General features: G+C 44.7%; 2 protein-coding genes and 1 long non-coding RNA gene across 13 annotated transcripts in view; 2 read left to right on the forward strand and 1 right to left on the reverse strand.

Moving 5' to 3' along the window:
* Positions 1-10,133, forward strand: part of LOC122702155 (coiled-coil domain-containing protein 166-like) — a 36,568-nt gene extending 26,435 nt beyond the window's left edge. For 4 of the 11 annotated variants that reach the window (XM_043915653.1, XM_043915651.1, XM_043915650.1 and 1 more), the window contains 5 exons: positions 610-649; positions 865-883; positions 8,813-9,325; positions 9,415-9,805; positions 9,917-10,133. In XM_043915653.1, the coding sequence (XP_043771588.1) occupies positions 8,884-9,325; positions 9,415-9,805; positions 9,917-10,130 (1,047 nt within the window). In that variant the 5' untranslated portion in view covers positions 610-649; positions 865-883; positions 8,813-8,883 and the 3' untranslated portion in view covers positions 10,131-10,133. Of the gene's footprint in view, positions 1-609; positions 650-864; positions 884-8,266; positions 8,734-8,812; positions 9,326-9,414 lie in introns of those variants that run through there. The other 7 variants (XM_043915654.1, XM_043915655.1, XM_043915658.1 and 4 more) reach the window with 6 other exon arrangements.
* Positions 10,134-13,354: 3,221 nt separating this feature from the next.
* On the reverse strand, positions 13,355-19,126 carry LOC122702167. Its single transcript, XR_006343195.1, has 3 exons — positions 19,084-19,126; positions 15,431-15,569; positions 13,355-13,593 (listed from the first exon to the last, which is right to left on the reverse strand). It is a non-coding gene; the product is annotated as an uncharacterized LOC122702167 (long non-coding RNA).
* Positions 19,127-23,501: 4,375 nt separating this feature from the next.
* LOC122702123 (membrane-associated guanylate kinase, WW and PDZ domain-containing protein 2-like) overlaps positions 23,502-27,821 on the forward strand; it is a 44,763-nt gene continuing 40,443 nt past the window's right edge. The window contains exon 1 of the mRNA XM_043915619.1: positions 23,502-27,498. Coding sequence (XP_043771554.1) covers positions 27,453-27,498 — 46 coding nt within the window. The 5' untranslated portion in view covers positions 23,502-27,452. The remainder of the gene's footprint in view (positions 27,499-27,821) is intronic.

Raw genomic sequence — 27,821 nt, forward strand, 5'->3', positions numbered from 1 at the left:
ATTCATTCTGAAAACTTTATTTCACCTAAAATTATTTAATAAGGCTTTGAAATAGGAAAACCAGTCCTTGAGAGGACTTTGTGGTTCAGTGAGTTTAGCCAAATGTGCCTCTGGCATAATTGTCATGGAATATAAGGATCTTAGTACTTGTAGTAAAACTGATTTTCTAATACATTGAAACTGAACTTAAATTGTGATAAGAATATAGAAACATGCCTCTTTTGATAATTTTACATGAATAAGGAGGAATTGCTAGTTTTTTCTCTTATCATCTGAGTAAAGAATTTCTTTATTTTTTTCTCTTGTTACCTCCTGCTTCATAAGCTCTGATGAGAACTGAGTACTTGGTACACCTGTTTGTCTTTGAATATCTTGATGGTGACAACTAGGGTATATCACTTACTGATATTTCTCAGGGCTTAAGATAACGCCTTAGTAAGTCCTCCATAAAGAGTTGTTGAGTTAACCCAAGAGGGGAAGGATATGGCTTATACATGTGATATATGATAGCATTGATGAACTTAGTGGTTAAAGTTAGTTTTAATAAAATTACACCTTGTTTTAAAAATAATGTTATAGACTGTCTTCCTTTTTCCTTTCTTTAAACAGATAGGAGGGACACGAACAGAATCACCAGCACTGGCTGAAGGTAAATATGTCTTTGGGGGAAATGATTATTCAAATACATGTGAAAAGTTATGGTTTAAATGAAAAGTGATATCTGCTAAACATAATTTAAGAAAAATGTTCTGTGCATATTATTGAACTGCTAAAAATGTCTCTAGGAAAATACCTTATATTGTTTAGTTTCTGTCTTAGAATGGGAAGTAATGTAGATTAATTGGAACTTTTTTTTTTTTCCAGCTTCCTTTCAATAGGAGAGGTATGTGTTTTTCCTTGAATTCCTTTCTAAGTCATTTTAGCTATCACCAGTATAGTTGAGCAGGAAAAGTCCAAGCCATAGTTCTAGTAGTTAGAAATAAAATGTATGTGTATATTTTGAAGCTAGCTAGAAGGAAAGACATTTTTACATACTTTCTTAATATAAGAATTCTAGCTGTAATGGATTTTGGTCCTTTTATAAAATGGTGAAAGTAAAGAACGCAACAGCAACAGTAAATAGTCGCTGTTAAAGGGTCCTGAGTACCTAACCATTTACAATCCTGTGATTGTTTTAATTATAACAAGTTAATAGGTATTTGAAAATTAATTTTTCTATAGATATACTTTTTCTTGTCTAAGTGAAAATGATCAGCTTAAAGTCCCTTTTTGTTTTTTCTAATCATAAGCAGGTATTTATATTTTAAAACTCACCTGTCATTTTATTATAATGGATATGATTATGACAGTTATGGTCATTCTTTGGAATTGTAATCACCTCACCCACACTCTCTATTATAGGGCAGGAGTTACCCCCCTTTTATTTTGTTGTTGTTTCATGAATTCTAATAATGATCCATGGTTTTATGAAGTAAAATGCATAGAATTAAAAAAGAAACCCGTTATTATTGAAATACAGTTAACAAATACTAAAAATACAAATTTTTGATGCTTCTCACATTAGAGAATAACCTTTAGTGACAATTTAGTTAAGTACTGTAATTTCAGATAATGATAAAAAATAAATAATGATGAATTTGTAGTAATTGTAATATGAAAATACCTGTGATTTTTACCAATAACACGTTCAATAGATATTTCTAATCCTACAGTGGCTTGTTGCCTATAATCCTAATTGAAGGAATTGCTAAATTTCACATAAAGGTTAGTAAGAAGTTTCCCGTTCAGGTTCACAGATCACCGAATTCTTTCTCTGAACCTCAGATAAAGAACTCCTATTAGTGAAAAATCCATTAGACCTTTCTTTCTCCATCATGTTTGAGTAAGTGTAGAGTTTTTTATGTCTGTATAACTAATCTTAAAGAAGTAGAGTTACAATCCATTCCTTAGGAAATATCCTAACAGAAATAGCTTTGAAAAAACTTCTAGTTGCTAATCAGTAATCACAGAAACAGCAACCTAGTCTGTAGAAAAGGGAGTAGAAGAGGAGTTATACCTTGGAGAGACCCTGCCTTCAGAGAACTCACGTTCTAGTTCAAGGAATATGAAATAAACATGTAAAAAATAGCATGTCAGCTTGAGATACTTAAAGTTTAACACAAGAAATGTCATAACTGTCATAGGGAGGATGCAAATAGTAAGTGCTCTGATGTTTGTGTTACCGAAGCACACAAAAAAGGTCAAGACTTGTAAAATGTCACCAAGTGTCTGCCAGTTGCTTTTTTTGAATAGAACATTTGTGGGGTTTTTGTTTTGGGTGTTTTTTTTTTTTGCTTGTGGTCCTTTGATTCTTTCTATCATTGTAATCTGACTCTGATACCATATTTTAAAGATGTTCTTAAAAGCCGCGCTGTCAAGCAGCACAGGGATTGTTTGGTTAGTTTGGTTCCAGGAGGCCGGTGAGAACTGGGACCAAGGAGGAGAAATTAGCAAGTTTCAGCTTCATGCAGGTTTTGTGTGGTGGTTGAGGATGGGCTTCATGTCAGATTAAGTGTGTCATTTGATTATTGGCTGAAGTTTCTAAAAAGTTTTAAAAAATTGACTCAAGTCTAGAAAGGTGTCATTTGAAAACAGAATGACTTCCTCTTTGGATGTACTCATGCTGAATAAAGTATTTAAGCAGAGACTCGATTACAGCTTGGCAAAGACAGATGTTGTAGAATACATTCTTACTAAGGTTAGATGGTCAAGCTTGAGTCTTCCATTTTAATGCATGTCTTAGTTTGGGCTGCTTTAACAAAGGACCACCGACTAGGTGGTTCATAAACAACAGAAATTTATTTCTCACTGCTTTGGAAGCTCAAAATCAGTCCGAGGCCAGTGTGGATGGTCCCTTCCTGGTCTAAGATTTTCTTACTCGTTGATGATTGGATATTAAACCTTTCTGTCTGGTATCTTTCACTCCTCATGGTGACTGTTAACGTTTTGGAGAAACCACAGGGACGTCCCTGATGGTCCAGTAGTTAGGAAGAGTGCTTCAAGTGCAGGGGGCAAAAATTTGATCCCTGGTGGGGGAATTAAGATCCGAATTTGCTACACGGTACAGCCAAAAAAAAAAGAAGAAACCACAGTCCAACCAAAAAAAAAAAAAAAATGGAATTCTTGCTTCAGAGAATACCTTTTAATTCAAATTATGAGGGAAAGTGGACAAATTTTTTTTTAATTAAAAAAAAAATTATTTTAGCTGTGCTTTGTGGCATTCAAGATGTTAGTTCCCCAACCAGGAATCGAACCTGTGCGCCCTGCAGTGAAAGCATTGAGTCTTTACCACTGGACCACCAGAGAAGTCCCTGAAGGACAGTTTTTAAGAGCCTCTTAACCATTACAGTCATAATGTACTAACTAGAGATTCTTATTTGTGTTTATCAAATACTGGCAGATTTCTCTGAGCTTGGAGGTCTCCTGCTTTCCCCCTTTTCTTCTGCTCTGAAATCTCTGAGGGAAAAGAATGATGGTGGGTTCTTATTTCCTCCTTTTCACCGCCTTGAGACCTCCTTACCTGGGAGTGAGGCCCAAGTTCCTTGAGAATGAGGCAGAATGTGTATATGTAGTGGACGAAAACGTCTCTGTAGCCCTTACCCTCCCCGCCAAGATATGTTAAGAGGCGATTTTTCTGAGGATGAATGTTAGGTTTTAGGATCAAGATTTTAAGAATTTTGGCTCTCACTGCTGTAATGCATAAGAACATGAGAAATACCAATGCATATTTGTTCGGAGGTGATAAAGAGTGTTGTGGGAAGATAACATTGCTGTCTAGTTATCAGCAGTTTATCAGCAGTAAACCTTTGCCTGTTAGCCTTGCCCTTAATTAAGTTTCTCAGCTTCTGTGGCGGAGAAGGCAATGGCACCCCACTCCAGTACTCTTGTCTGGAAAATCCCATGGACGGAGGAGCCTGGTAGGCTGCAGTCCACGGGGTCGCTAAGAGTCAGACACGACTGAGCGACTTCACTTTCACTTTCCAGTTTCATGCACTGGAGAAGGAAATGGGAACCCACTCCAGTGTTCTTGCCTGGAGAATCCCAGGGACGGGGGAGCCTGGTGGGCTGCGGTCTATGGGGCCGCACAGAGTCAGACACGACTGAAGCGACTTAGCAGCAGCAGCAGCTTTTGTGGAACTTATAGTTTAATTATTCCTTTGTAGTTAGCACATTCCATAAGCTTACCGCCTACTTTGTAAAGTTGCAGTTTGTTTCATTTGACCTAAAGCTGCACCTTTTACGGATGCCCTTGGTTTAGATACGCTCTTCTTTGATGAACAAGCTTTTTTCACTTGAATTTTAATTCATTGATTAATTCAACTAATGTTTATTGAGTAGTGACTATATAATAGAATGTCTGCTGGAGGCTAGAGTTTATTTAGGAATTTAAAAGCTTAAAAAGAATTCCATGAATCTACCAGCCATTGAGGGACTAGAGTATTCCCTAAACCTCTGAAGTTTCCCATTCCTGTGGCCCTGTGCCTTCCCAGGGATAACCAGTATTCTAGATTTTGTGTTTATCATTCCCTTGCCTTTCAATGTATGTATTTTTACCACATACAGGTATTGATATATGTAATTTTTCCGTGATTTCAAAATAGTGGTAGGTTTTAAGAAAGTGAATTCAGAATACTGCTTTTGTTCAGTGGTCATAGTTTTTAAAGAAAAACCTTCATAATCCTTATAAAATAGGTAATTTTGAGTTTCAGAACTTTTTTTTCATGTTTCCATCATACGCCATCTTATACACTCCTAAGTCACTTACTTAGAACTTTGTACTAGCCCTTGTCATATCCTGTGTCTGTCCCTGAATGCAGGACACTCGAGCAGGAAGCATTTCTTTGCTTTCTTCTAAATTTGCAACTCAGGCGGCTAATTTGCCTAGTGGCTTAATTTTTAATGGCTGGGTGTATGGAAGAGTACCCGTAATCTCTGAATCAAATTCAAAGATGCCAGGACAATCTGATGTAATATTATTTTATCATGGTTCACTTTCATTTAAGGAGCAATATTGGTCTCCTAATTTATTGTACTTATTGCACATAACCAGGCTTCCTAGTGAGTCTTTTACTTAAAATAGCTTAACTAAGCTTATTCATTTTTAAATACTAAATTTAAGTGTATCCACTAGATGTCAGCCTTAGGAAAGGTGTATCGTACTATGTGTAGAATCACAGCCAGAAGAAATGTGAGAGGTTCAGTCTGGGTAGTAAACTGACCTGTGTAAAGTCACATATTTTGTGATAAAATCAGAACTAGACATCAAAATCCCCCAATTTTCATTCCATTCTTTATGTCACATAAACAAAGTTATTGGCCTTTTGTTTAAGGCCAATAACTTAACTCCCTGTAATCGTTAGACTAATAAAATATATTGATCTTGACATGTGCTTGTGAGATTTTAGTACTACTATAATGATACTGTAGCTGCGCACCCAGAAACACCTAGAATCCTGCTTCTTGCTCTGCCCTTGCACTGCAGGGAACACAGGTTCAACCCCTGGTCAGGGAACTAAGATCCCACGTGCCTTGTAGTGTGGTTAAAAAGTTAAAAAAGAAGAGAAAATGTCACAATGGTGGTTTCTAGGAGCTAAGGGGAAGGAGACATGGAGAATTGTTTAATGGTTATGAAATTTCAGTTTTTCAGGACTAAAGATTTCTGAAGATCGGTTGCATAACAATGTAAAATATACTTAACACTCTGAACTGCACACTTGAAAAGTTTTAGATGGTATTAATACATTTTATATTACGTGTCTTTTACCACAATTTAAAAAAAAATATCAAAAAGCTAGTTCAAGGCAAACAATAATAAAATGTCAAAGGATCTTGCATTCAGATTGCTTGCTAAAAGGGTCTTTAAAGTTTCACTACATGTTGAAGAGTCCAAGACTGACTTTTTTACTATGTGTGATATTTGTGCATAAGAGACCAGACAAAACTCAAATCAATATACCAATGATTTTTGTTAAAAAAAAAAACAAAAACTTTGTGATGACAAAAAGATTAGAAAATAAATGTACATTTACACAATTTTTTAGAAAGTAACACAGAGTGTAGATTCCGAGAGACTGGTGCACAGATTCACTGGGTATATAAAACAGCGACAAAAAGAAATGAATTCTTTGCTCATTCTAGGAATTAGTGGCCAGTTGGAATTAGAATAGAAATTGCTTTAATTATAACATACAAATAACTGTAATTACTTTTTTCCTATTAAATTTTTCCACCATTTACAGGTATGTAGTGGTGGTGTTCTGTATGAAGTTATTTAAATGACCTTTCCACTATAAATCTTTGGATAATAAAGACCTCTTTCAGTTCTGTCCTCCATGCAGATGACTTCCAACTCCATCTGCGGGTCAGAGCAATGTAAGTTTTCCAAATGCCCCTGGACATTTTACTTCAAATGTTTCTCTGTTAATTCATATTCAACATGAAAAAGTCAAACCTGTCATTGCCCTTCTAAATATTACTTTTGCTCTTCTTGATGTCAGCGTACACACCACACCAACTTAAATGAAAATACTGGTGTCATTCTGTCTTCTTCCGTTTGCTCACCTGTCATTTAATGTGTCCAAGCCCTGCTGACTTGTCTTTTGAAGGCTGTCTTTCATCTGCACTCCCTTTTTCTTCCCTCCAAGTTTCATTCCTTCTGGCCCTTGCCCCTCATGCCTAGGTGAGCACAATAAACTTCTCTTTTGCCTCCTCACTTGTTCAATTTTTTCCTGTTCTAATTCTACCCAAATACACCTCTGTTAATCTTTTTCATTATTGTTGTTTATGTGGATGTTTTTGTTTTTTGGCAGTGACACATAGCACATGGGATCTCAGTTGCCTGACCAGGGATAGAACACATGCCCTTTGCATGGAAGCTCAGAGTCTTAACCAGTAGACCACCAGGTAAGTCCCCAACGCTATCTTTTAATGCAGCTCTGCTTCAGCCAAAACACTATATTCATTCTTCCGCAAACTTGCTTTTCTTTTCCTGTCTCTTGGTTTTTACACCATTATCTCATGTTTTCTACCTCTCAAAATCCTATTCAGACCCCAAAGCCGCCTTTCTTACGAGTGCAAGACTAAGTGTGGAACACGTTTTTGCTTACATCCTGCAGAAGGCAATTTTCCACACATGTAAACCCAGAAGTAACATAGCAGGATACTTCTTAATTATATAATCATGACTCATGTGCTCAGTTTTCATTCCAATCCCAAAGAAAGGAAATGCCAAAGAATGTTCAAACTACCGCACAACCGCACTCATTGCACACGTGGACGGATGAGCCTGGTAGACTGCAGTCCATGGGGTCGCTAAGAGTCAGACACGACTGAGCGACTTCACTTTCCCTTTTCACTTTCATGCATTGGAGAAGGAAATGGCAACCCACTCCAGGGTTCTTGCCTGGAGAATCCCAGGGACGGGGGAGCCTGGTGGGCTGCCGTCTACGGGGTCGCACAGAGTCAGCAAGGGAGATGAGAACGATTAATCTCTTTTGGTGGTGTCTTCACTGCCCGAAAGCAACCAAGGCTCAGGAAACCTCAGTTTCTCTATCAGAGGAAAGGCAAGACTCTGGGTGTATCTCACAGCCTTGTGGTCTGATATCAGCCTCAGAGCAGGCGTCAGGGGCCTTGCTTTCCTCAGTGTCCTTCCCATAAAACATCCTTCATGGCTCTCAGCTTGCCCACAACCCATTTGCCATCCTTCTGGGTAGGTCCCCCTCCCTAGTCCCCACCTGTGAGCAAAGGGGCAAAAGACACTTTCTCCTTGGAAGAAAAGCTATGACAAATCTAGACGTCATTGATGTCTCATCGAAAGTAGAGACATTACTTTGCCAACAAAGGTCCATCTAGTCAAAGCTATGGTATTTCCAGTAGTCATGTATGAATGTGAGAGTTGGACTATAAAGAAAGCTGAGCACCAAAGAATTGATGCTTTTGAACTGTGGTGTTGAAGACTCTTGAGAGTCCCTTGGACTATAAGGAGATCAAATCAGTCAATCCTAAAGGAAATCAACTCTGAATATTCTTTGGAAGGACTGATCCTGAAGCTGAAGCTCCAATACTTTGGCCACCAGATGCTAAGAAATGACTCACTAGAAAAGTCCCTGATGCTGGGAAAGACGGAAGGCAGGAGGAGAAGAGGATGACAGAGGATGAGATGGTTGGATGGCATCACCGACTCAACGGACATGAGTTTAAGCAAGCTCTGGGAGTTGGTGATGGACAGGAAAGCCTGGCATGCTGCAGTCCATGGGGTCACAAAGACTCAGACATGACTGAGCGACTGAACTGAACTGCACTTTCCCAATTTGGAACCAGTTCATTGTTTCATGTGCGGTTCTAACTGTTGCCTTTGGGGAATTCAGCTTACCCTAGGGCAAGCAGACCTGTAACTAGATATGGCATTATTGTGTTGATATTGAGATGGGGTGCACAGAAGGAACAGCTATGGGGGCCAGAGGAAGGACAGAAGACTCTGAAAACCAGAGACCCAGTGTGGAAGACAGAGGAATCAGGGTATAGCTGGGCCTGATTCTGGAAAGGGTGGGCCCCAAGCCCAGGGGCTTAGCTTCTAAGTCTGAGAAGAGCAGACGTGTCTGAAGTAGATGTATGTCCCCTCACAATGACAAGACTTCAAGGTAAGGTCTGGGGCCTTCCAGCCCTGAACTTTCAGAAGGACGCGGCCAGGGTCCGGTAAGACCCCACTGGTAGAGGTTGGGGACAATACGCTGAACCCTGATTGACCCCAAACTCCTGATTCTGCCTCCCGCAGGTTCGTGACTCCTAGAGTCAGTGGAAGCCGGAAGTTTCGGGCTTGGGGGGTCGGGGCTACGGGCCCGACCCATGGCGCCTAAGAAGAAGGGGCTGCGCGCCGGGCGCCAGGGGGCCGCGGCGGGAGAGGGCGCTGAGCCGCCGCTGTCGGAGCGCCGTCAGTACCTGCATCGGCAGCACAAGGGGCGCTCTGAGGAACTGCAGGCCTGCAGGCAGCGCTTGGAACAAGTGAGGGCTGACAACCGTTTGGTTGACAGCGAGGCGGCGCGCCTGCGCGAAGGGAACCTGTTTTCCGTCACCTACCGGAGCAGGGGCGCGCAGCGCTGCGCCAACTCCGCCCATAGGCGTGATCGGGAGGGCGGCGTGGACCTGCCGCAGATTTACAGGCAGCGCGCAGAGCTGACTTCAATCTACCGCGCCCGTGAGGACGGGCTGCGCGCGCAGCTGGTGGACGTGCAGGCGCGCGCGGCGCAGTTGGAGCAGCAGGAGCAGAAGCTGCAGCTCGGCATAGTCAGTGCGCGCGCGCCCGCGGGCGGGCCGGGCTGGGGCCGGGCGAGGTGGGTGCGCGCCGCGGACCGGTGCTGACCCGTGCCCCGCCCGCAGGAGCTGCAGCGGCAGCAGCTGGCCCAGACCCGGGCTCTGCGGCGGGATCTGCTGAAAATGGGTGTGGAGGACAGGCAGCAACTCCACTGCGCGAGGCAGCGCTGGAGCGCCAGGCGCGCCAGCAGGAGGCGGTGGGCGCGCTCCGGGCGCGCATCCAAGGCACATCCATCCGGGCGGACCGCGGGCCCCTGCGGCCGGAGTTGCCGCCGTCCCACCGGGCCCAGGCGCTGTGGAACCAGCCGCGCCAGCTGCCGGACCGCGGCGAGCGGAGGACACGCGGGGCCTGGCGTGCGTGCTCGGAGGCGCGTCTTTGGCCCGTTTGGGCCGATACGAGCGATCAGATGCGGGCTCCAAGCTCCCGCCCTTGCGGGTGTCCCACCGCCCTGCCAGGGTAAGTGTATCCGGCCCGGGGTCCGGGGTCGCGTCCTTTACACCGTCCCGACCGGACTCTGAGGGTTACACTTCTAAAGTTGCTTACACGATCCCCACCCTCCCTGGGAAGCTCGTCCGCAGGTCTCATAGCCCATCACCACCGGCCCCAGTGGACAGCGACCAAGATGAAGCCGCCTCGGGAGAGCCCGAACCTACCTCGAGGAAGGCTAGTGAGGCCAGAAGGTGGCGGGGAAAAAAGTCCACTTTCCCTGCTAAATAAAGGCATGACTCCTTCCTCCACTCTCCGCTCTGGCTGTGGGTTTTTCATAAATGCCCTTGATTAAGTTGAGGAAGTTCTCTTCTGTTCCTGGTTTGTTGAGTGTTCTTACCATGGAAGGGTGTTAGACATGATCAAATGCTTTATCTGCACATGTACAGTTGTTCTCGGAGGTACAGAACTTGATAACAACAACAAAAACAGTAGCAATACTGTACCGCACTGAGAGCTGAGAACCACTACTGTGGTCTCTCCTGACCCCAACTGCTCCCCTTGCCCCCCGGGATCCTAAAGCCCCCGAGAGCCCCCCTCTGGCTACAGATGGGCCGGTATCATCTGCCTTTTTTGGAGAGAGAAGAGAGAGGGGCTTGCAGCTGCCCAGGTGTGAGCATCGGACAGGTGTCTGAGATGGGAGGGTCCTCGCTGCTGCCCCTGATCAGTTGTACTGTGGGCAGGGGCTTCTCCTGCAGACCTTGAGTTCTCTGCCCTTGATTCTCAGAGCAGCGACGGGTGAGTGAGCCCTGGAGCCCGCAGGGACCCTGGGGCCCTGGAGGCGGAGGCTGAGAGGTGGAGGCCGCGAGGGGGAGGCCGGGAGGGGGAGGCTGAGAGGTAGAGGCTGGAGGGGGAGGCTGAGAGGTAGAGGCTGGGAAGGGGAGGCTGGGAGCGGGAGACTGGGAAGTCGAGGCTGGAGGTGGAGATTAGGAGAGGGAGGCTGGGAAGGGGAGGCTAGGGCTCAGCCACCTCATCAGACCACAGTTGGTGCCTGGCAAGCATCTGGGACAGAGTGGCTCCTAAACTCCTATTTTGAAAGAATGAATGGATGAATGAGTCCATGAGTGGGACGATCCTGAGACTACCAGAATAGCAGCAGGGACAGGGGCCCCAGTCCCAGGTTGTGAAGGACAGACAGATCTCAGGTCCATCTCATGGGAAGCAGAGCATCTTCAGGAGACAGAACTGTCCTGAGCAAATTCAGACTCTGGGTGGCCTCACCTTGGGCCCTTCCCTTTTGCACAGGCACACATGCAGAGTGAGCAGACCTGCAGATGCAGACACATGAGGGTCTGTGCCCCTCTGGGTCTCCCAGTCCTTCCCCATCACCTCCAGAGCTGACCTACCCTGGGTTCCCCTCCCTGCATCCCAGGTCCAGCTCCTCCCTCAAGGGGCTCACAGTCTAATGAGAGCAAACACCACCACCTGGACCTCCACGTCAGCTGGTACCCTCCGTATAGACATTGAGCCCAGGGTGGGGGTGTTGCTGGGAGAGCCTGGGGTCCTGGGGGAGATTGGAGGGGCAGCTGGGAGGTCTAGAAGAGCCTGGGGGATCCTGGGCTCCTAGAGGGGCATGACTGTTTCTAGCTCAACCAGCTCTGAGGGCACACCTGGGGGTGTAGACCCCCGGCTCCGCCGGCCCGTGCAGTGGAGCGGGGAGTGCCAGAGCAGTGTGAATCTCTGCTCCTACCAGGTAGACTGATGTGCGCACCTGCTCGGCGACAATGACTCATTGCTATTGTGCCGTTTTCTAAAAGGCACTAATCCATTCCCTGATAACTAGGGGGGAGCCGCTACTGGCAGCAACAAAGACGCAGGGCAGCCAAAAATAAACAAATAAGTACAAAGAGAGGGTATGTTCATGAGCTCAGAAGTGCCTCCAAAATCTCTGTCAGACACTAAAAGTAGCGATCACCAAGCGATAGGACCTGTGCAGACAGCAGAGCTTCAGGTGCCGTCATCCTCCTCCGCGTTTGCTCTGAGCGTAACCCCTGTAATCGCGGCACTGGTCTTGCAGCTCCGCCTCGTCTGGGGCTGATCCCCGAGGCTCTGTCGTCTGAGTACGCCTCCCGTCTGCAACCTCCCTGTCCCCTCGTTTCAAAAACCATCTCCAGTGTGGCTAAGCTTCATCCTTTGCAGGTGGATTTATCTTATGGTAAGAGTCTGGTGCTAATCAAGAGCAACCTCGAAGCCCCTTGAGGACCTATGTCTTATTTTCTGGTGACTTCTCTCTTTTATTCTGATAGCCTTGGAATGGAACCTGGGAAATCATTGGCTGTCTACACAAGCTTGTAAAAACTGTTGCTGATTTCGAAACGTGCACAACATGGGGGTTGCAAGCTCAGGTTTATTTATTTATGTTTTAATTGAAGCATAATTGCTTTGTAATATTGTGTTGCTTTCCGCCACACGGCAGCGTACATCAGTCGTAAGCATACGTGTGTCTTCTCTCTCTTGAACCTCCCTCCCACCCCTGCCCCTTCCACCCCTCTAGGTTTTCACAGAGCACCGGCTTGAGCAGCCTGTGCTAACAGCAGCTTCCCACTAGCTAGCTATTTTACACGTGCGAGTTATGTTTCAATGCTACTCTCTCAATTCATTCTACCCTCTCCTTCCCCCACTGTGTCCGCAAGCCTATACAACTGCAGTTCTGTTTGGGGCAAAAGGAAGACTGAATCCTGGAGATAGCATTTCAGATAGCTAGAGAAACTGCTCCGAAGAGGTAGGGTATATAGAAGTCTTGCAAGAAGGACGGGTAGTTGGGAGCACCACAAGACTGCTGATGTTGAATAAGCCAGGTTTCCCAAGTTAAGGAATTCAGCCTTTTTCTCTGTAAGGGAAGATTCCGAGTCTGGACTCACTGAGACCATTCCTTGGTTATGCACCTCAGCTAACCGGAGCCAGGATCCTGCATCTCCACACCCTGAGTTTCCTCAGGGCGTGGCCGCAGGCTGACAGCTGCTATGCCTAGCACCTCAGTCCTGTCAGACCCTTGGTGACCCTGTGGACTGAGCCCCCAGGCCCCTCTGTCCGTGGGGTTCTCAGGCGGGAATGCTGGAGTGGGTGGCTGTTCCCTCCTCCAGGGGGTCTTCCTGACCCGGGGATCACACCCAGGTCTTCCACATCGCAGGCGGACTCTGTACCATCCGCGCCCTCAGGGAGGCCGAAGAACACTGGAGTGGGTGGCTGTTCCTTCTCCAGGGGATCTTCCCGACCCAGGGGTGGGACCAGGGTCTCCTGCATCGCAGGCGGATTCTCTACCCGCTGAGGCACCGGGGAGCCCCTGCCAGCTGCTGGATTACAGGTTTTCTTTTCAGCCCTGCGTTTCCTCGGGGCTGATCGGCTCGTGTTGAATGAAGGGCTGCGATTGCTGACTGCGGGGCATCCTCTGATGTGGCAGGAGGGAGGACTATTCCGTCTCTCACCGTCACAGTGCAAAGTCATGGATCTGACCGGCTGTGACGGCCCTGTGTGACTGCACAGTGAAGTGACTCGGAAGGAGAAAGGTCAAATACCCGCTTCCTTACCTGCCAGCCCCTGACTTGGGACCACTCGGCATTTTAGGTTTCGTAATCTCTGGGATTTTTCCCATCTGGACCACCTCATGCTGCTGTTGTGAAGGATCATGTTAGATGAAACGTCTTAAATGATTTGTATGGTTCATGCAATATTCCAAGAGCTCGGTAATTGGCAGTTACTGTGACTTGCTTTGAAGAGAGTCACAGACAGGAGTTACAAAATGTCCTGGGCAGGTATCCCTGCAGTAGAGAAGACGGATCAGGCAAGACTCATTCTTTTCTAGTGGGATACAAGTGACATATATGTCAAACCATTTATTAGTTTCAGGGGTACAGAGTAACACTTCTATAGGTGTGTGTACTGAGAAATAATCACCACATAAGTGTATTTAGCATCCATCACCATACATAGCTACAACTGTTTCCTTGTCATGAGATCTTCAAAAAATTATTTTAAAATGTTAAACTGGAGAATAATTGTTGGTCTCTGCGATGCGACCATGCCTCAGTGGGAAGTGTGTGTCTATCCCTCCCTGCTGAGCCTCCCTCCCGCTCCGCACCCCACCCCCCAGGTCATCATGAGCCCTGGGCTGAGCTCCCGGGCTGGGCGGCGCGTTTCCGCTAGCTTTCTGACTTACCCGGGGTACTGCAAGTATCAGCACTACACTCCCTCTTCTCACTCTCTCCTCCTCCCACTGGGACCACCATCCTTATTCTGCCCTGCCCACAGCCCCGTCTTTCTGTCTGCCTCCCTATTTTACAACTGAAAATTTGTACCTTTTGACTCCCTTCTCCCGTTTCACCCGCCTCTGGCAACCACCGGTCTGTTCTCTGTATCTCTGAGTTCAGTTTGTTCCCCAGAGAGGCAGCAGTGTGCAGTGGCATGAAGCAAGACCTTAAATCCCTGCCCTGGAATTGAACCTGGGGCGCCTGGATGAGAAGCGGGAATCCTAGCCACCAGACCAGACAGGGCTAGAGGCTAGAAGCTATTTTCCCTGGACCTTTGCCCTCAGTGAGAAATGTATCTCTCGCAGAGTTAAAAGCTGTAAATGCAGGTGTGAAGTTTTTTATTAGAGACACAGCAGACCCACAAGTGGGGGAGCATGCAGAGAAATGGCTTGCTTACTTAGGGCAGAAGTAGGGCGGCGATGCACACGCAGAGGGAAAGGGTGTGGGCGTCCCTCCTGGAGAGGAGGGGTGCGCGAAAGAGGCGGTTCCGTCATTTATATGGGGCACTTCGTCTGGGTCTTTGTTTACCCTCAGGCAATTACCTGGTTTCTTTTTCCAGACCTGACCTACGCTAGGACCCTCCCTGACATGCAGGCCCATTTTTTTTTCCCAAGATGGATTCCAGCCCGGAGGTCTATGGGGGGCATCACCTGCTCTGGGGTGGTGCCCCCTCGTTTTTCACCACCAGGGAGCCTGTGTGTGCAATGTCTCCTCTGTCCCAAGGATGGGAAGTGAGTGACCTCCTGGTCCTCTAGTCAGACAGGGCTCAGTCTTCTCTGTCCCTGCCGTGACTGTCATCTTCAGGGGTCCACAGCAGACAAAGCCTGACTGGTTGCCCTGTTTCAGCTGTGACTTCCATTTCGGAGAGCAAATAGTAGGTTGGCTGCATATATCTAACCTGGAGCTACCTATCTCCTGTTTTAGGAAATGCAAACAGGAGGCTAGTTGTAAGTGTCCAGCCTGAAGCCCACCTTTTTCTTGCCCCGAGAAATGTAAATGGGAAACCAGTTGTAAATGCCTAGCCTGGGGCCCATCTATCTCCTGCTTCAAGTGTTTTTTCTTCCCTTTTTTTTTTAGATTCCACAAATGGGTGAGAGCAGCCAGTATTTATCTTTGTCTGTCTGGCTTATTTTCCTAGGGTAACGTCCTCAAGGCCCATCCATATTGTCACAAATGACAGGTTTCCTTGCTTTTTTGGCTGGATAGTATTCCATTGTATATATGCATGGCTTATATATACCATATTTTCTTTACTTATTTACCCATTGGAGAGATTCATTTTTTATGTGTAGTTTTTGAAATAAGTTTCACTAAGTATGAGTGAAACTATTGTTCATCCATTGTTTACCTTTCTAGGTGACTCCTCCGATTCATTTGATTATATTCTGGAATCAGCTTGTTGAAAAATCAGCTTCTTTCTGTTCTAGCAACACTGTGGTCCTATATGATTTATTTTCAGTCTTATGTAAGCAAGAAGTGGGCATCCCCTGCTAAAAGAAGAATCTTTAGAAAGATTTGAGATCTTCTCGTTACCCTAACGTATACTGTATGTTTCATGGCTTTTAGTGACAAATAGAAGTTTGTTGGCTTGACGTTGGTTTTTCTTTTCCATCTTATTGTTCCTTAAAAGTCCTGTTGTGTGCAGAATAGGACCAAAATATCAACGTATTTTTAGTGATGGTGCAGTGCCATTGGGGGCGGATGCTCTACCAGTCTTTCCTAATACCTGGTCATGTTGAAATGCAGGTCTCTGTATGTAGGCACAATTCTGCAATCACTAATAAGTAAATGTTAGGTAGTCAGAATAGGAAAAAGCAGTCCAGAATGGCGGTGGCTAAAAGACAAGGAAGGGAAAAGCCTGTGAAAATAGAACAAAGGAAGGTCTGAGGACCAGAGTGAGGACCTCAGGTGAAACAAGCAGCCCTCCTGGCTGGCCCAGTTTACGTAGTGCAGGCCCAGGGGAGGAGAAAAAAACATAGAAAAAGAGGGGCCAAAATTGGGTGGGGGGCTTCTCTTCTCTTCTGTCTTTTTGGGTTGGCCTGCTCTCATGCCTCGAGGATGTATTTTCCCTTTCTTTCTAAATAAAACTCCATTCAAGGGCTATAATGCTGTTCCACCGCTTCAAATTTTGGTTGCAATTAGACAGAACCGAGGAAATTACAAACTCCCCCGACATCAATATTCACGTTGTTGTTCTGAGTTTAGTCCTCTATGCTTTACAAAGGCCTTATTGATGAAATGCTGTCCTGACACAGAATTAGGCACAAAAGAAGAAAAGTGACTAGGTATGGTAGATGGAGGAAAGGAGAAAAGAGTCTGGGCTTGATTAGCCTGTAAGCAGCTAGTTAGTCATTTTAGGGAATTGATGTGTGGTTAACTCTGTCTTTAAAAAGAGTTCTAGAGGTGATGTCAAAATTCAAGTGTTGTCTGTAGAGGCAAATGTAAAGGGGGAAGCATGGTTCTAGATCTTAGAGGCAGGGTGATGCAGTGCAGCTTGCCACCAAGACTCACCAGATAAATAACATTCACATGCCAGACACACCCCCTTAGGCTTATCAAAGCCCTAAACATTTTTCTTCCCACTGGAGCCATTTCTACTAGAGAAAGCATTTCTGAACACAAATATGAGCAAGAGATAGATATTTATGCAGAAAACCCTTCCTTAAATATAAAAGGAAGGGTTGCAAGTTCCATCATTTGCAAGCCTCACGTGTTGTTTCCAGCCACAGATGACCTGTGAGGGTCTTGCAGTGGGTGGCAATGTCACAGGTGACATCTGCAGCTGTGATGTCAGACCTGTCTGTGTGCTGAGAACAGGGAAGCTAAGGAGTCACGCTTCTCATTGCTTAACTGTGTGATGTTGAAAAGACCACTTAACTTCTCTGGATTATACTTTGTATATTTAAATGTAGAGACAGTCATCATCTTAGGCTGCTTTGCAGAATCATTGATAAAATGTCTAATCAATGTATGTGAAAGCACTCTAAAGCAAAGAGAGCAAAACTAGTGAGTTAGTCCCAAGGGGCAAATAAGTCCATGCAGACCCTCAGTTATCCTGTTTGTTCAATTTTGCCAAGTATTTGCGGGCTTTTCAGAATATTTTATGAATATAATATTGCCTTAGATGCATCCCTAAGTAGAATAAAATGAAGGCTCTACAGTGTGAGTCTGGAAATATCTCACCTTCTTTTTTTTTTTTAAAGCTGGGAACGTGAAGATTTTAATAACAGTTGCAACAACAAGCAACAATTGATTACAGTTTAAGTCCGGTGAGACCTTGCTCTAAAGGCATTGTGTGCTTTTTATTTTTCACAAGAATTCCATGATTAATTTCCCCTTTGTATTTAAGGAAACCAAGACATAAACAGATTAAGAGATATATGCAAGATCACACAGCACATAGTTGGTAGAGCTGAACCTAGGCAGTCTGACTCTAGGATCCGTGCTTTTAAATTCTGCATTCCATTCATCTTGGCAGTCCTGTTTAATCCCAAACCTATGCTCTTGGCCTCTCATGCGCTGCCTCTCCAGAAGTCTTCCAAGTAGTGAGTTCACGAAGAGGCAGCATCTCCTGGCTGCAGAGTATGCACAGTAAGATCATCTTCATGACACAAATTTGTACACAAATGTATGTAAACAATGCAGCTGTAAATATTTAGGAATAAAAACACTAAATATATGCATGTTCTAAGGGACAAACTTGACAGAAAAACCAGTGGTTAATTTTATGGAAGTATTAGAGAATAAAAAAATAATTATAGATCTCATTACTTTCCAAATATGTCTTTTCATTTATCTTTCTTGTTGCAGTAAGACCATGGGCATAAAGGAAGAGATACAAACACACATTTCATTTGCTTCAAGAATCAAAAATCGTTGGAGTTAGGGGAAAGCACTATGACACATGTTTTGGACTCGTATCAAGAATTCAGACAGGAATAATGTACGAGAGAAATGTGGGAGTATAAACACTTCCTTGCCATCTAGAATAAAGGTGTGCTTAGCAAACCACACCAAACTTTAGTACTTAATGGAAAGAACATGAGATGCATTGGTATTTAGAGCTAGTTGTGGATACTGGACTTCATTGCCCAAAATCTCTCCTTAGGGAATGAAGGATTTATTCCTCCCAGTGCAGAGGTTGTCCACTGAGAGATCGCCTCACCCCTCTTTGAGAATTGCCTCTACTGAAGAGTGCCACCTTGCCCGAGGTGACTGCTTCCCAGGGCAGTGCATCACCTATCAGTCCAGGGGTACAAAGATCTGGGTCCCTCCTGGCGTGAACAGGGTGATGCCAGCCCCAGGGATCCTCCTGGGATCAGGGCTTGGTCATAACTGCACTGCAACCCAACTTCTCCCCTGCCAGGCTCTCCTCCTGGAAATGCCCTACATTTCCAACAAACATCCTGCACAAAATTCCCGAACCCATCTTGCACCAGGGGCTCTCATCAATGTATGTGAAAGCACTTGATAAACTCTAAGAACTGTTTAATCCCGAACCCCGACCTCAGATTTTCCTGAGGGTTCTTCTGGCAACTGCAATTAGCTTTTTTAAAGGATTTATTTATTTTAATTGGAGGCTAATTACTTTACAATATTTTAGTGGTTTTGCCATACATTGACATGAATCAGCCACGGGTGTACATGTGTTCACCATCCTGATCCCCTCTGCCCCCTCCCTCCCCATCCCATCCCTCAGGGTCATCCCAGTGCACCAGCCCCGAGCACCCTGTCTCATGCATCCAGCCTGGACTGGCGATCTGTTTCACATGTAATAATAATGATTAAAACTGTTAAACAGTTTTCTTGGAAGGGAAACTTAGTGTCCTGCATATTCTGTACCATGTTGTCAGAAAGTTATGCTAAGGTCAAACCAAGAGGTTGATTTAAATAAACTAGAATTTTATAGGCTTGTCAACCTTCAGGTCATGAAAGACATTTTCATTGCCTGATTATGAAGAGAATGGGCTTCCCAGGTGGTGCTAGTGGTAAAGAACCCACCTGCCAATGCCGGAGACATAAGAGATGCAGGCTCGATCCCTGGGTCAGGAAGCTCCCCTGGAGGAGGGCATGGAAACCCACTCCAGTATTCTTGCCTGGAGAATCCGATGGACAGTGGAGCCTGGTGGTCTATATAGTCCAAAGGGTCGCAAAGAGTTGGACATGACTGAAGCAACTTAGCATGAACGCCTGTAAGCACGGATGAGGAGAAAACAGAAAAATGGTCAAATGATCAACCCAACACAAAAATTGTCAAGTGATTGAATTCTAAAAAGTTGAATTTTTAAAACCAGCATAAAGCATTATTATCATTTCTTTTCAGTTCACTCACTCAACAAGAAATTGTTGAGGGTCTATTATGTTATGGGAGAGAGAGAGAGTAATATAAGATATGGATTGCTGTTCTCTTCATTGTATAAGGGAGGAAATACATGTGCCTATTATATGATTAACAAAACAAAATAATATTTGGTTGGCCAAAAAGTTTGTTCAAGTTTTTCCATAAGATCTTACGGAAAAATCTGAACAAAGTTTTTGGTCAACCGAATACAAAACAAAAAGATACAGGAATTTAGAAAAACAAATAACTCTGAATTGTGGTGACTGGGAAATGTTTCAGGGATTACACAGTATTTGAATAAAACCTAGAAGACTAAGCAGAGATGATTGGGAAAGGATGTGGTAAGCAGAGAAAAGAATTGTTCACTCGCTGAGTCCTGTCTGACCTTTTTGGGACTCCATGGACTGCAGCATGCCAGGCACCTCTGTCCTTCACCATCTCTCAGAGGTTACTCAAACTCATGTCCACTGAGTCGGTGATGCCATCCAATCATCTCATCCTCTGTCATCCCCTTCTCCTCCTGCCTTCAATCTTTCCCAGCATCAGGGTCTTTTTAAATGAGAAAAGAATAGGACCAAGATATGGATGTGAAGAAATATAAGCAATATTGTAGCATAGCCTATAGACCTCCCACACCTTAGAAGAGGTAGTTTGGGGTCAGAGGGTGAGAGTCTTGAGTGGCAGGATGAGAAGCTGGGAGTTTCTTTAGGGGCCAGTGTGTGGCTACTGAAGGTTTCTGAGAATGGCCTTATCAGGAAGGTGGAGTGGCCCTGGAGATGAGAGTCAGGCAAACTTTCTGGTTCGTGAAGCCTGATTTTAATATTGCTCTTCATCTACCCATCAGCCTGGCCTCCCAGGAGCTCTCCAGAAAGAGAAACTTGGTTAATGGGCTAATAGTGAGGACATCTTCTTTTCCTTCTAGGTCGGCTTTAAAAATGTAGAATTTCAATTTTATGTGGGTAGTGTCTTTAAATGGTGTTCCCAGCTGAAACAACTAGCTAATAATAAAAAGAATTTTCCATGAAACTGTAACTGAAGCTCAGAATTGAATTTTCCCGTCGTTTTGTGCCCAAGTATAGTTGTTCCAACATCTACCTGCTGAGGGAGAAGACCTTAAACAAACACACAGGAGGGCCTTGGTCCACCGCTGAGTGAGTGCAAGAAGCCTCACACTCCCACCCCGGGAGCTTCCCAGTGGGTTTCTTTCTGAAATGACAGTGTTTCGGGCGCTACATAAATTTACAAGTGCTTCTCTAAAAGTGAGTTTCCCACAGAAGGCTGACTCCATCGCTGTGTCTGGCGCCTTCTTTCTGTCTGTGCTGGTTCCTTTTCACTTTGCAAAGACTTTATTTAGAGCGTTTCCCAGATCTTGTCTAATCTGACCTAGGAAAGTAGTAAAAGTGTTAATGAATATGTTTTTGATGTTGAATGTCTCCTCATTCAACTTTTTTCTTCTTTTCTAAAGCACTCTGTAATATTTTATGAGATACCAAGGTAACAATTACAGCAAGTCCCCTACACACAAACCTTCAAGTTGCGAACTTTCAAGGCTGTGAATGTGCTTTCCCTCAGCGTCACGCGTGAGTGACATTGCAGTTCACCCTCTTCTGTTCCCCATGAGCCTGCAGTTTTCAAAAAGAGATTAGTGATAAGGGACACTTTTCAAAAAGTTAAAAACAGCTGTTTTACAAATTTAAAATGAACACATGCCAAAGATCTTATTCATCTCATTAATTCATATACTGAAGAATTCAGTGTAATGGAGTGACTGCTTCCAAGAGCATCCGAGATGCTGGGTATCCTCAGAAATTCAATGCAGGAAAGTTAGGATATGATTTCTGGGTTAGAGACAAAACTAGATAATGTTCTGTAAGACAGTAAACTGTAACACTGGGCTATCTTTCCTGCTAGACAAAAATCTGGATGTCAACATACGTGTTAAATTGTGTCAGTGGTCAGTCATGTGCAACTCTTTGAGACCCCACAGACCGTAGCCCCCAGGCTCCTCTGTTCATGGGATTCTCCAGGCAAGAATACTGGAGTGGGTTGCCATGTTCTCTTCCAGGGGATCTTCCCAACGCAGGAATTGAACCCAGGTCTCCCACATTGCATGTGGATTCTTTACCATCTGAGAACACCAGCCACTTCTTTACATCTTGGTCTTTACTTAATGGTAAACAGTGGCTGAACAAAGTATATGCCTTTAAATAATCCTCGGGTGGACCTTTGAAGCAATGCCTCCAAATGGCATTGAATGGATATGGTACTCAACCTTTGTTCCATGTGTTTGATGAGTTTTTAGTTAACAGTAGGACAGTTAGCATACAGAAAGAAGGTTGGCATACTTGGATGATTTTGTTTCCTTCAAGTGGAGTGGCTGTAGTGAACAGCAAAAAGAAAGGAGAGGTGAATTTGGAAATCTTTGAACAATGGGCTAATTAATTGGGGCCTGTAGGGAACAGTGGGGAGGAATTCATTAAAGGTTTGGATGTGGACTGGAGGAAGGGCTATTTAGAAAAATAAGTAGTCTAAGTGATACAAGAATTATGACATCTTCTAGGACATTTGTTCAACAATTTAGGATTAAATTTAAATGTCAAGGACAGGAAGGAATATATATGAGGGGCTGAGGCCTACAGAAAATATAGTTGAAAGGAGATGTTAATAGGAGTGAGTCATTACTCAGTTACAGAAATCAAGCATTAATCTATTGATCCTGAACTGGAGACTGATGACTTTGAAAATGACATGCATGATAGGAGAAGGAATTGATTTAAAGTGACAGATAATGAGCTCAGAGAATAACTGGGATCTCATAAAACTTCATAAATCATTCAGTCTACTTGTTCCTTCCAATGGACTCTCAAGAGTCTTCTCCAGCACCACAGTTCAAAAGCATCAGTTCTTTAGCTCTCTGCCTCCTTTATTGGAAAGCAAAGAGATCAAACCAGTCAATCTTAAAGGAAATCAACCCTGAATTCTCTTTGGAAGGGCTGATGCTGAAGCTGAAGCTCCAATAATTTGGCCACCTGATTTGAACAGCTGACTCATTGGAAAAGACCCTGATGCTGGGAAAGATTGGAGACAGAAGGAGAAGAGGTTGGATGGAATCACTGATTCAACAGACGTGAACTTGGACAAACTCTGGGAGATGGTGATGGACAGGGAAGCCTGGCGTGCTGCAGGCCATGGGGTCATGAATTTGGACACGACTTGATTGAAATGACTTGGCATGCATCCACACATCCATGCATCCGTCACTTCATGATGAGCAGAGTGTATTTCCCTGATACTTGGCTTTGCCCTTGGCTATGTAACTTGCTTTGGCTAATGGACTTACTTGCATGGTTGGGCTTGCCTTTTTTAACTTCTTCCATTTTTATGAAAAGAACCAGATAGCCCTACAGCCTAGGCTATAGAATAAGACAGGTAGCCATGCTATCAGAATATTCACTCTGAAATGTCTTGTGACTAGTTTGCTATCTGGAGCTGTGACTTTTCTGAAATGTGTGATTATTGAGTCTGCAGAGTAAATGTGATTATCACAAGAGACAGTGAATGCGTTATAGAAATTTCATAATGAAATTTACATGCAGGTTTTATCTTTCTTTAAATTACTGTGTGATCATTGCATTGTTAAACGAAAATACTAGATTCAGATTGATGGAGAAACAGAGATAGCTCATGGATAAGTAAAGTAAGGTTTATTTATTTAAAGGATAGAGAAGGAAGTCCATGTATTTAGGATACTTAGCAGAGAGATCAGCTATATCCTCTAAAAGTCATAAGCTTCTGGATCCCAAGTACAGTTCGGCTCAGTTCAGTTGCTCAGTGGTGTCCGACTCTCTGTGACCCCATGGACTGCAGCATGCCAGGCCTCCTTGTCCATCGCCAACTCCCAGAGCTTACTCAAACTCATGTCTATTGAGTCAGTGATGCCATACAACCATTCATCCTCTGTCGTCCCCTTCTCCTTCTTCCCCACGGACTGTTGCCCACCAGGCTCCCCTGTTCATGGAATTTCCCAGGCAAGAATACTGGAATTGGTTGACATTTCCTTCTCCAGGGGAATCTTCCTGACCCAGGGATCAAACCTGAGTCTCCTGCATTGGCAGGCAGATTCTTTTTTTGTTTTCCTTCTTTTTTATTTTATTTTTTTCCCATTTATTTTTATAGGCAGATTCTTTACCATTGAGCCACCGGGGGAGCCCCGGGCTCTAGAGTACCTTCAGTTATTTTCCAGGCTAAGCAAACAATATTAATTGTGTCTTCATTGACATCCAAAGTCTAACCCTGTACTACATACCTCTAAAGCCATACTCTTTTTATATTTTCAACAACTTTCATACATATGGGTCCAACGTTTGAGATTGTTCAGTATGATAAGGAGAGAAAGGAAGTTTAATCTGAATGACTCTGGAACTCATTGTTTATCAGGGAGAATGATTTCTGAATGTACCTCAAGTGTTACTTGATCTCAGCTCAGATGGGGAGAACTGGGTTCTCTTAGGGACTGTTTGCTCACAAAGCTCTTGTCCACCTGGCCTCCTGGTGATCCTCAGATTCAAACAGATTCTGTAATAGCAGTACTATCGAGAACATCCATTGGAGGACACCAGAGCACAGCAAATAGATGAGAATGCAGGCATACAGAAGGAACTTGGTAAATCCTCTGCACAAAGGCAGGCAGCGTCCTCTCCAAAATTAAACTCGTGGCTACCTACAGAACTGACTAATTATCAATATTTCTATTGAAAAACAAATTCTATCACTGATGCTTTTCGTCTTTCAGAGTTGTAATTTTAGAATTGGCTGATGAATGACTTTTCCAGGAGGTAAATACAGAAGTTGTTTTAGTAACTTTTACATTTTTGTGTAGGAATCTGCTTTGGAAGTTCTGCTTAATAGCCTAACCTTAATTAAATCTTCATTGACGGATGAAGTCCTTTGCAGGTTGATGACCTGGGTTTGTTCTGACAAGCCCTTTGAACACAGAGAACTTAGTAAGGCTCACAGGAAAAAACCCCCCAAAACAGGGATTCTAATTGCTGCCAAAGGGAGTTACCCCAGGCAAATTATTTAGGTAAAAAACCTGATGAGAGAAAAACCTTTGACATCCATGGTGAGGGTTACTAAATTTTGTCATAATAAGTTTTCAAGTGTTTGAACAGTCTGCTAACAATTTTTAATCTCAAATGGTAACTATTTACAAGATGTGAAAAACACTTAGATATTTGGGCCTTTAATTTTAATTTAGCATAAAACTAGTCTTGTTTCCATTTCTGAGATTCTGAGTTTTCTGGAACTCCACCAATAAACAAAACATAGCTTGGACTGTAAGTAATGATGCTCACCATATGACAACTTTCAAGCACATTGTGCTTGAAAACTATCAGCATAATTGTGTATTTTTGTCAGAAGACTCAGCAGTCATGCATCAGCTTATCTTGGTAATAATGGCAACTGTAGGCATTTATTTTCACTTTATACACAGGGGGCACTCTGGGTTTGGTTTGCAAAGAAGAAGATGAAAAATTCTGGGACTAATTTCCTTCTGGAAATAAGTGTCCCTTGACCCAGAATACTTAGCTGGGAGTGACATGGCAGCCAGCTTTTCCTGCATAGCGTCTTATTAATTTCGATTCACCTCTCCTATTGCAACACAGACTGTCAGGCAATGAAAGCCATTATTTATGGTCCTGAGCTAAGGAAGGTGTTAAATCAGGTGCATTAAAGCTCCTAGGTAGTAGTTTAAGTGGGGTGGGAGTGTCAGTGAGACCACTTAGGAGCCCTGTACTGATTTACAGACTTCCAGTGGGGGTTCCAACCTCTTGTGAGACACTTGTATTCCAACTCATTTGGTTGTTTGGGACCAGGGCTCTGCTTCTTTATTTCTTTAAGAGCGACTAATCTCTGTCTTAAGCTGCTTACATGTTTTGGGGATGAGGGTATAAATGACTAAATGATGGGTTAGTTGCTCAGTCGTGTCTGACTTTCTGCGACCCCGTGGACTATAGCCCACCAGGCTCCTCTGTCCATGGAATTCTCCAGGCAAGAATACTGGAGTGAGTTGCTATTTCCTTCTCCAGGGGATATTCCCCAGCCAGGGATCGAACCTGGGTCTCCCACCTTTCAGGCAGATTCCTCACTGTCTGAACTTCCAGGAAAGCCCTAAGTGATGTAAAGTTTTCCACAAAATACTAACTTGTTCAGAAGCATTTAATAATTATAATTATGGTATTGCTAATAATATAGTATATTTAACTGCATATTTAATTCTTTTTTTTTTTTCTTTTGTTTTCCCCACTAAAAGAGTGATAGTGAGCGGTGGGGGGAGGGCTGAGTCACCCGTGGGGCATTCATTTTTACTGGAGTATAGTTGCTTTAGAACGTTCCATTAGTTTCTGCTGTCCAGTAAAGTGAATCAGCTGTATGTACACATATGTCCCCTCGTTTTTGGATTTTCTTCCTGTTTAGGTCACCACCGAGCAGTGAGTAGTTCCCTGAGCTGTGCAGTGGCCTCTCATTCGTCATCTATCATGTATATCAAGAGTGTATCTATGCCAATTCCTCCACCTCCCCGCCTTACGCCCTTGGTATCCATACATTAGTTCCCTACATCTGTGTCTCTAGTCCAGGTTTGCAAAAAAGATCATCTGTACCATTTTTCTAGATACCACCTATATGCGTTAATGTATGATACTGGTTTTTCTCTGTCTGACCTACTTCACTCTCTATATCAATCCCTAGGTCCATCCAGGTCTCCACAAGTGGCACAATTTCCTTCCTTTTTAATGGCTGAGTCATTCTGATACTGCACTTCCCTGTCTCCCTGTTTCAACAGGACATGGACGGCACCTTCCAACTGGGTGGTTAGTGAAGAGCCTAATAAAGATGCCGCAGGATTTGAGGAAACAGTGCGGGGAGGAGGCTAGTCACCTTGGGCAGCGCAGACGTCCACCTCCGCACAGGCCGGCCAGGGCGGGCGCTCCACCGGAGGCCTGTCCGCCGCGCCCCGGCCTCAGGTGGGGAGCCAGGTGTCCCCGGCACACCGTGCAGGGGCGGGGTGCGGGACCCAGGGGCAGACCCCTGACCTCGCCGTCGCCCCGGTCTAGACTCCTGCCCGCTCGGCTACAGCCACCTGGACGGGAGAGCTGCAAGCGAGCCCATTGCCGCGCGCGCAGGTCGGCGACAGCGCAGGGCCCCGCACGGGGCGAGAGCGCGGTCCAGAGGAGCGCACAGAACGCATCCCGCTCCCGGCCCGTGCCGCCAGAGGTCAGATCTCGCGACATCTCGCGTCACCGACGCGATCCTGGACGGCGAGAGCCAGGGCTTCGGCGCCCAGGTGGTCCTGCCTGCTGCCCGCGGGGACGTGCGGCTGGGACGTGCGGCCTGCAAACGGAGTGAGATTCCTCAGCGCTCTCCAAGAAGGGAGACGCCTCACGTTCTCCAGAGAAGTGAGGTGCCTCACGCTCTCCAAGAAGGGAGACGCCTCACGCTCTCCAAGAAGGGAGACGCCTCACGTTCTCAAAAGAAGGGAGATTCCTCACGTTCTCCGAAGAAGGGAAATGCCTCACGTTCCCAAAGAAGGGACATTCCTCACGTTCTCCAGAGAAGTGAGGTGCCTCACGTTGTCCGAAGAAGGGAGATGGCTCACGTTCTCCAAGTGAGATTCCTGACGTTCTCCAAGAAGGGAGACGCCTCACGTTCTCAAAAGAAGGGACATTTCTCACGTTCTCCAGAGAAGTGAGGTGCCTCACGTTGTCCGAAGAAGGGAGATGGCTCACGTTCTCCAAGTGAGATTCCTGACGTTCTCCAAGAAGGGAGACGCCTCACGTTCTCAAAAGAAGGGACATTCCTCACGTTCTCCAGAGAAGTGAGGTGCCTCACGTTGTCCGAAGAAGGGAGATGGCTCACGTTGTCCGAAGAAGGGAAATGGCTCAACTTCTTCGAAGAAGTGAGATACCTCACATTCGCCCCACGTGCGTCTTCAGCAGTGAATTTAAAACTCAACTAAAAGCCCCGGAAGATGGCAGTTAACCTACTGAGTCTGGAGCCGTCTTACCTGTCTCTAGGTAACTAGTCTAATTGAGCCGTCTTACCTGTGTTCTCTCACAGACCTCGACACCAAAGTGTCGCTGAGTCTTCAGACTATAATGTTGCAGTTTTAAAAACGAAAAATATTAACAAAATCAATAGGTGGTAGACTTTATGCAGAGAAATCATGAATCTCAATTTCCCTTTCCTGCTAGAAAAGGGGAAAAAGTTCAGAAACAAGCACGTATATTGTAAAGGTATTTTCTGTAATTTGGGGGGAGGTATTGGTAATTTATTTTGATCCAGCCCCCTTTACACTTTATGTTACAATAACATCTTCCCACTTTCTTGGTTTGTTTGC

The sequence above is a fragment of the Cervus elaphus genome, chromosome 10 (genome assembly GCF_910594005.1).
Source record: "Cervus elaphus chromosome 10, mCerEla1.1, whole genome shotgun sequence".
Taxonomy (NCBI): domain Eukaryota; kingdom Metazoa; phylum Chordata; class Mammalia; order Artiodactyla; family Cervidae; genus Cervus; species Cervus elaphus.